The 9,103-nt window shown below is 49.1% G+C and overlaps 1 protein-coding gene across 2 annotated transcripts in view; it reads left to right on the top strand.

Annotated features, from left to right (window-relative positions):
- Positions 1-6,747: 6,747 nt before the first annotated feature.
- ACP7 (acid phosphatase 7, tartrate resistant (putative)) overlaps positions 6,748-9,103 on the top strand; it is a 27,188-nt gene continuing 24,832 nt past the window's right edge. For both annotated transcript variants that reach the window (XM_026447715.2, XM_023229524.2), the window contains exons 1-2: positions 6,748-6,843; positions 7,535-7,833. In XM_026447715.2, coding sequence (XP_026303500.1) covers positions 7,713-7,833 — 121 coding nt within the window. In that variant the 5' untranslated portion in view covers positions 6,748-6,843; positions 7,535-7,712. The remainder of the gene's footprint in view (positions 6,844-7,534; positions 7,834-9,103) is intronic.

The following is a 9,103-nucleotide window of genomic DNA, read 5'->3' as shown; positions in this document are numbered from 1 at the left end:
AAAAAAAAAAAAAAAAACCAAACCCAAAAAGCCCACATCTTACTATTCTTTATATATATATAAAATATATATATATATATAATATATAACTATACATATATAAATTAGAGATGAGGGTCCCACTATGTTGCCCAGGCTGGTCTTGAACTCCCAGGCTCACATAACCCTCCTGCCTCAGCCTCCCAAGTAGCTAAGATTGCAGGTGTGTGCCACCGCACCCAGCTAAAACCTTGAAATATTTCTATTACGATTTTTAAGGACTTGGTTTATACCAAGTGCTGTTTTTACCACAGGTCTTAGTTCATTACATCCATTCATTCACTCATCTAATTCTCACAACTCTCTAAAATACGTCAAATATACAGCATGGTTTATTATCCCCATTTTGCAGATGGGGAAATGGAGGCACAGAGAGGCAAATGCCTCACAGCTGCTCAATGTCGGAGCTGGGTTTAAACACAAGCTGTCTGTCTCCAAAGCCCTGGCTTTTCTCCATGGATGCCATCTCTCAGATTGGGTAAAGTAAACCACACAATGGAATATTATGAGCCAGTATCAAAGAATGTTTAGAAGAGTCCAGTAAAAATAACGTCAGACTGTGATATGACTGTGATTCAACCCAATTCCTGTGTATAAGAAAAAATGCTCCAAGCATTTTCAATTGCCACTGAGTGACTGAATGAAATCTTTTGTAAATAATTGTGGCTATTATCTATGGAGCTCTTTCTTGATCAGCCCCACCCCGTGTTACATGTTTTACTTGCTGTATCTTTCCAAGCACTTGCAAAGTAGGCACTGTATATCAGTTTTAGATATTAGGTCACTGAGGCTAACACAAGAGCAGACATTCACCCAAGGTTACCCAGTCACAAGGTGGCAGAACTAGAATTCAGACCCGGGTTTGTGGTTATGTGCAGTGATTCACGCCTATAATCTCAGCATTTTGGGAGGCTGAGGTGGGAGGATTGCTTGAGGCCAGGAGTTTGAGGTCACAGTGAGCTGTGATTGCATGATTGCACCAATGCACTCCAGCCTGGGTGACAAAGTGAGACCCTGTCTACAAAAACAAAAACAAAACCCAGTGTTGTTAGTTCCTTGAGCCATGAAACCTCCCTGGCTCTTTTTAAGTTTTCAGTAATGAGATGCGAAAATTTTCATTTTTAGTAGTTTTTTTTTTTTTTTTTTTTGAGACAGGGTCTGGCTCCGCAGGTATGTGCCACCACACCCAGCTAAAATCCAGGCTGGAGTGCAATGGTGTGAAATCGGCTCACCGCAACCGGGTCCTAGCGATTCTCCTGCCTCAGCCTCCCGAGTAGCTAGGATTAAAGGCACTTACCACTATGCCTGGCTAATTTTTGTATTTTTAGTAGAGATGGGGTTTCACCACATTGGCCAGGCTGGTCTCAAACTCCTGCCCTCGTGATCTGCCCACCGCGGCCTCCCAAAGTCCTGGGATTACAGGCGTGAGCTGCTGCCAATGATGTTACTATTTTCATAATGGAGAAATAGTTTTTAAAAAAGAAGCCTCCTTAAGGAAGTGGACTCATTTATTTTTATTTTATTAGCTATGTGCATTACTTTGATAAAATTTAAAACCCTAACTCACACCATACACAAAAATCAGTTCCAGATAGATTGACAACCTAGGGGTAACTCAAATGAGAAAGCTGTTGGAAAGTAACAGCAGAGGCCAGGTGCGGTGGCTTACACCTGTAATGCCAACAGTTTGGGAGGTCAAAGCGGGAGGATCGCTTGAGTCCAGGAGTTCAAGATCAGCCTGGGGAATATGGCAAGACCTGGTCCCTACAAAAAAATTAACAAAATTAGCTGGGCATGGTGCACGCACCTGTAATCCCAGCACTTTGGGAGGTTGAGGCAGGTGGATCACCTGAGGTCAGGGGTTCGAGACCAGCCTGGCCAACATGGTGAAACCCCGTTGCTACTAAAAATACAAAAATTAGCCAGGTGTGGTGGCGGGTGCCTGTAATCTCAGCTACTTGGGAGGCTGAGGCAGGAGAATCGCCTGAACCCAGGAGGCAGAGGTTGCAGTGAGCCAAGATTATGCCATTGCACTCCAGCCTGGGCAACAGAGTGAGACTCTGTCTCAAACAAACAAACAAATAAATAAATATAGAAATAGAAATAAACAAAATAAGCCAGGCATGGCGGTGGTGCATGCCTGTGGTCCCAGCTACTGGGAGGCTGAGATGAGAGGATTGCTTGAGCCAGGGAGGTAGAGGCTGCAGTGAGCTATGATGATGCCACTGCACTATAGCCTAGGTGACAGAGCAAGACCCTATCTCTAAAAAAATAAAATAAAAGTAAATAAACCAATAAAAATGGACAACCCAAGAGAAAACCGGACAAGACACTTGAACAAGCACGTCACAAAAAGGATATCCAAAAGACCAATATGCAAATGAAGAGATGTTCAATTTCATTACTCAGCAGGGAAATGCAAATTAAAACTACAATGAGTTACCACTACACACCCACCAGAATGACTAAAAATAAAGCACTTGACAATGCTTTATTGGTTTCAAGTATTGGCAGCGATGTGGAACAACGGAAATGTTCTAATGTGGCTGGTGAGAGGAGAAGAAATTATTATGATCACTTTGGAAACCTCTTTGGCTGTATCTACCAAAGATAAATATATAGACACCTTATGATCCAGCCATCTTATACTCCTGGTTTACATCCAAGAGAAATGTGTATATATGTTTAACAAAATATGTATGAGAATGTTGATCATTTGCAAAAGCCAAAAAAAAAAAAAAAAAGGAAGTAATTCAAATTTCCATTGACAATTGGTTTTGATAGATAAACCAACTGATAAACAAATTGATAAATAAATCACTGAAGGCTGGGCGCGGTGGCTTACACCTGTAATCCCAGCACTTTGGGAGGCCAAGGCAGGCGGATCACCTGAGGTCGGGAGTTCGAAACCAGCCTGGTCAACATGGTGAAACCCTGTCTCTACTAAAAATACAAAATTAGCCGGGTGTGGTGGTGCATGCCTGTAATCTCAGCTACTCAGGAGGCTGAGGCAGGAGAATTGCTTTAACCTGGGAGGCAGAGGTTGCATTAAGCCGAGATCACCCCATTACACTCCAGCCTGGGCAACAAGAATGAAACGGGCAACAAGAATGAAACAAAAACAAAAACAAAACCCCACCATTGATACATAAATTGGGGTGCATTCACACAATGGAGGGCTACTTGGCAATGAGAAAGAAAATGGGTTGCAATTATACGCCCAACTCAGACAAATTTCCCAATCATAAAGTTGAGTGAAAGAGTTAATTCTGTATATTTCTATTTATGCCATGTGCAAAAATAGGCAAAATGAAACCACTGTGTATAGGGAGGCACACTCAGGTGGGGAAACTAAAGTCAGGTAAAAGTTAAGTGGATTCCTTCACGGGAAGGAAGAAGGCTGTGCTGGAGAGGAAGCAGGAGGGGGCTTGGGGAAGCCGGTAAGATTATTTTTCTTCTACCTGATTGGTGGTTACACAGGTGTGTTCACTTTGTCCTATTGATTCAGTGGGACATTTATGTCTCATGTACTTTTCTGCGTGTATATCACATTTCACAATTTAAAAAGTTTAAATTGACTGGGCACGGCGGCTCACACCTGTAATCCCAGCAGTTTGGGAGGCCGAGATGGGGAGATCACTTGAGTCCAGGAGTTCGAGACCAGCCTGGCCAACACAGCGAAACTCCGTCTCTACTACAAATACAAGGCCAGGTGCAGTGGCTCACGCCTGTAATCGCAGCACTTTGGGAGGCCGAGGCGGGCAGATCATGAGGTCAGGAGATCGAGACCATCCTGCCTAACACGATGAAAACCCATCTCTGGGCAGATCACGAGGCCAGGAGATCGAGACCATCCTGCCTAACACAGTGAAACTCTGTCTCTACTAAAAATACAGAAAATTAGCCGGGCGTGGTGGCGGGCGCCTGTAGTCCCAGCTACGCAGGAGGCTGAGGCAGGAGAATGGCGAGAACCTGGGAGGAGGAGCTTGCAGCGAGCTGAGATTGCATCACTGCACTCCAGCCTGGGGGACAGAGTGAGACTGTGTCTCAAAAATAAAAATAAAAATAAAAATAAATAAATAAATAAAAATACAAATACAAAAATTAGCCGGGCGTGGTGGCACACACCTATAATCCCAGCTACGCAGGAGGCTGAGGCATGAGAATCGCTTGAGCTTGGGAGGCAGAGGTTGTTGTGAGCCAAGATCGTGCCACTGCACTACAGCCTGGGGGACAGAGTAAAGTGACTTAGAAAACTAGGCCTATTAAAACTCTGTCTTACAAACTGGGCAGACTAGATGTCTTGGTAATAATTAGAAGATAATGATAATTATGATAATGATAATTAGAAGATTGTATGGGGGCACTTGCTCTGTGCTAGGCACTGTTCTAAGGGGTTTATTATTTAATCCTTGCAACAACCCTATAAGGTGCTACTATTGTTCCCATTTCACAGATGGGGAAACTGAGGCACCTTGCAGTTAAATCACTTGTCTAAGTTAGTCGATGCTGAAGATACATTTATAAGCAGACCATCTAGCCCCAGAGTCGATGCTCCATTCCCCACCACAAGCTTATACCTGAGCTATAAGCCCTCATCTGCCAGTCAGGGTCCAACCAGAGGCAATTCCAATGGGTTTTTTTCACCTGGGCTGGTGGTTGGGAATTCAGGAGCTACGTGAACTTGGATAGGGGAAATTTTTTTTACCTCTCCTTTTACTATGCTTTAATCTAGCAGTTCTCAAAATGTGGTCTGGGGACGCCTGTGGGTCCCCAAGGCCTTTCTCAGGGGGTCAGTGAGGTCAAAAGTATTTTCATAATTATACTAAGATGTTTGTCCTTTCATTCTCCAGTGACTACCTGACCTGTGATAATGTCATCACTCTGATGGCTAATAGAAATATATGCATGTATATTCGTGTGTGTTTTTTTTTTTTTGAGACGGAGTCTCGCTCTGTCGCCCAGGCTGGAGTGCAGTGGCCCGATATCGGCTCACTACAAGCTCCGCCTCCCGGGTTCACACCATTCTCCTGCCTCAGCCTCCTGAGTAGCTGGGACTACAGGCGCCCGCCATCTCACCCGGCTAGTTTTTTGTATTTTTAGTAGAGACGGGGTTTCACCGTGTAGACCAGGATGGTCTCGATCTCCTGACCTCGTGATCCACCCGTCTCGGCCTTCCAAAGTGCTGGGATTACAGGCTTGAGCCACCGCGCCCGGCCTATTCGTGTGTTTTTAAAACTTCTCGTTTTCAGCCAGGCACCGTGGTTCGTGCCTGTAGTCCCAGCTACTTGGGAGGCCGAGGCTCAAAAATCGCTTGAACCCGGGAGGCAGAGGTTATAGTGAGCCAAGATCGTGTCACTGCGCTCCAGCCTGGGCAACAGAGTGAGACTCTGTCTCAAAACAAAAACAACACACACACACGCACGCGCGCACACACACACACACACCCCTACACCTTATATCACAATAGCACTGGTTTCCTTTGTATTTCTGTGTATTTATTTTATACATGTAACAACATGATTCTGAGAAAGGCTTGACCAGCTTGCCATAGGCATCTCTAGGACAAAAAAGCTTAGGAACCTCCCACTCTGGAAGAACTAAGAATAACGGGAGGCTATAATTGGGGGCCACAGGAGTGGCAGGTATTCACGTTTGGCTATGAAAGCTACTTTCGTTATATTTTAGGCTGTAATGGAGACGCTGGAAGTGGGAAGAAAAAAAAAAAAACTCAAACAGTCAAAGGGCTCGTTTTGATCTTCCCACACTCCTAGTGCCAATTTCTGAAATTGGTGTCCACCATCAGTAGAAGCCTATATGCTCTGAATTTACAAAGCCAAGTGGTGGCGGGTCATTGTATCTGCGTTCAGGGAGGGGAAACGACTGGAAATCCGGGCCCCCCAGATCTTTCCTGCTTCTCCTTTTGTGGCAGCCACTCCTCACATTCAAACAGTTTGCAAAGGTTTACAGAGGAGAACCCTAACTTTTTCCCTAGACGTCAGTTTCTGGAGTTCATGCATTAATACGATAAAAAGAACAGCTGATTCTTATCTAGCCCTCACTCTGGGCCGGGCCCTGTTATCAGCATGAAATTTCATGCAGCAACTCGTTTACTCCTCACAACAGCCCACGGGGTATATACGATCATCACCTCCTTTTCACAGGTGAAAAAACCCGAGGTGCAGCGAGGTTGAGTAACTCACCTAGGTCGAACAGCTCAGAAAGCCCACTGCAATTCCGGGATTCTAGTTTTGTTTTCAGGTTGCCCCGGGCTTCTGAGGAGGAGTCAGTGGGCTCAGCATGGAGAGGAAGGAAGCCGGAAGAAATTGCGAGGAAGATGCAGCAAGGCTGGAAAGGTTGGGGATGCCCCGGTACCTGCACATCTGGGTACCTGGGGATGGGGCAGGGCCAGGGTAGGGGCCGGTGTCCGTGCCCTGGGGGCTCCCCAGCTGAAGAGTGGGCGCCTGAGGGCGAGCGCAGGCTTACCTGCCCGGGCGCTCACCTGGTGGCCGGCGCGGAGGTGGCGGCCGAGACGCACCAAGCCTTCCTGGGTCCCCCTTCCCGCGCCACGCCCTGAGGGGGGGGGGGGCGGGTGGGGGGGGGGGGGGGGGGGCGCCCAGGACCGGCCGGACCTGTGGGACCCGGGGCCCTGGCTGTCTAGGGAGGCTGTCACCCGAGGCGACCGGCTCTTCCGGGGCTGGGACGGCTGTAGGCGGCGAGAGGCCTCCGCACCCACGAACTCATAAATACCGGGGCGGCGCTGGCGGCCGGAGAGGCGCGTGCGGGCAGCCGGCGCCCCCGAGGGTGAGCCGGGGTCCGGGAGGGCACCCCAGCTCCCGGATGGTCCCGACCCGGCTCCAGCCTGGCAGCTGGAGACAGAGCTGGAGCAGGCGGGGAAGCGCTGGGGAGAAGGCGGGTGGGCACAGATGGTGGAAGGACAGGGACGCTGGGGATGGGGAGAGAGGATGCGGCCGCTCTGGCCAGGATGGACTCTAAAGGATCTGGGGGTGGCGTGGGAGGATTGGGGTCACTAGGAGCAAAATGGAAGGCTAAGGATGGAGTAGAGAGGCGAGATCACGGGGGCAGGCAGGAATGCTTGGAATCTCGGGAGTAGGTAGGAGAACTGGGGTTTCTAACAGCAGGATGGAAAGCTGGGGATGGGGCTGCCGAATGCAACCTCCTGCACAGCCTCCACCCCACTCCCAGGCCCCCAGCACTGAGACTGAGCTCTGGTTAGGAGCAAGGCTCCGGAATCAGGCCCTGCTGGGTTCAAATCCTGGCTCCATCGCATCCTGGCTGTGCAGTTGAATCACTCAGCTGCTCAGTTTCCTTATCTGTGATATGGGGATGACGATGCTCACAGCCACCACCTCATAGCAATGTCATGAGGCTTCCGTGAGTTCATCTATGTCAAGCGGTTGGCACACTGTGAGTGAGGCTCAGAGAGCTCTGCTGCTGCTCCTTAGCCATTCTTATTTTTGGTTTCTCTCTCCAGCGTCTGGATAACCACCTGTCTTGAAGGAGACCTCCCTGCCCTCCTGCCTGTGTTCCCCAGAGGACTACCAGATCATCCTCCATTCCCCAATCTCCCAGCCCTTCCTGCTGTACCTGTGGGGAGGTGATCTCCTCAGTCCCTCCACTTTTCCCCTGTCTGCGGTCACCACCCCACCACCATGCACCCCCTTCCCGGCTACTGGTCCTGTTGCTGTCTACTCCTGCTATTCTCCTTGGGAGTCCAGGGGTCCCCAGGGGCCCCCAGCGCTGCCCCAGAGCAAGTCCATCTGTCTTACCCAGGTAAGTGTCCCTGACCCCTTTCTACACCTCTCCCAGCGAGGCCCAGCGGTGCTTCATTGTTTGAGGGTTCAGGAATCCCCACCGTGAGCCCCTAAGCAGGTGGCTCATTTCTCCCGAGCCTCTGTCATCTGCCTCTGTGGAATGGGAAGTACAGGCCATGGCACACCTGGAAGTGTGCGGAATGATCACGGTACCCAGCTCACAGTGAGTGCTCTCCTGCTCTCCAAAGGGGGCTGCTGCTGTCCTTGTTCAATGCATCTCTGTTTCATTTCTGGGACCTGGTACATTTGTTCGTTTGTGCACAGTAGGCCTCAGAGCCAGTTTTGGAAGGAACCAGTGGATGAGTGATAACAGCTGGATTACCCAGCCCCTTCTCCATCCCTCCTCTCCTCTTCCCCACCAGGATGGCTGCCTCCCAATCTTTGATTAGGATCCTTCCACTGTCAGGGCAAGAGCTTGGACTCTGGACCCTGGGCAACCAGACTGAATGGGTTAGAATCCCATCTTTGCTATGTACCTGCTGCCTGATCTTGGGCAAGTGGCTTAATCTCTCTGGCCTCAGCCTCCTCGTCTGGATAATGGGGTAATATTAGTGCAACCTCATGGTGAGGTGTAAATGAGTTGCTACCTGTAAAGAGGCAGAACTGAGGCTGGGTGTGGGGGCTCACACCTGTAGTCTTAGCAGTTTGGGAGACTGAGGCGGGAGAATCACTTGAGGTCACGAGCTTGGGACCAGCCTAGGAAACATAGTGTCACCTCTGCCTCTTAGGAAAAAAGAAAAAGATCTTAGTCATGTGTGGTGGCAAGCACCTGTAGTCCCAGCTACTTGGGAGACTGAGGTGGGAGGATCGCTTGAGCCCAGGAGTTCAAGGCTGCAGTGAACCATGATTGGCCACTACACTGCAGCCTGGGCGACAGAGAGAACCCTGTCTTTAAAAAAAAAAAAAAATGTGGGCCGGGCGCGATGGCTCAAGCCTGTAATCCCAGCACTTTGGGAGGCCGAGACGGGCGGATTACGAGGTCAGGAGATGGAGACCATCCTGGCTAACACGGTGAAACCCCGTCTCTACTAAAAAATACAAAAAAAAAAAAAAAAAAAAAACTAGCCGGGCGAGGTGGCAGGCGCCTGTAGTCCCAGCTATTCAGGAGGCTGAGGCAGGAGAATGGGGTAAACCTGGGAGGTGGAGCTTGCAGTGAGCTGAGATCCGTCCACTGCACTCCAGCCTGGGCGACAGAGCGAGACTCTGTCTCAAAAAAAAAAAAAAAAAAA

Source organism: Piliocolobus tephrosceles, chromosome 21, assembly GCF_002776525.5.
Source record: "Piliocolobus tephrosceles isolate RC106 chromosome 21, ASM277652v3, whole genome shotgun sequence".
In the NCBI taxonomy this organism is placed as follows: domain Eukaryota; kingdom Metazoa; phylum Chordata; class Mammalia; order Primates; family Cercopithecidae; genus Piliocolobus; species Piliocolobus tephrosceles.
This window is presented reverse-complemented; position numbering and strand designations above follow the sequence as displayed.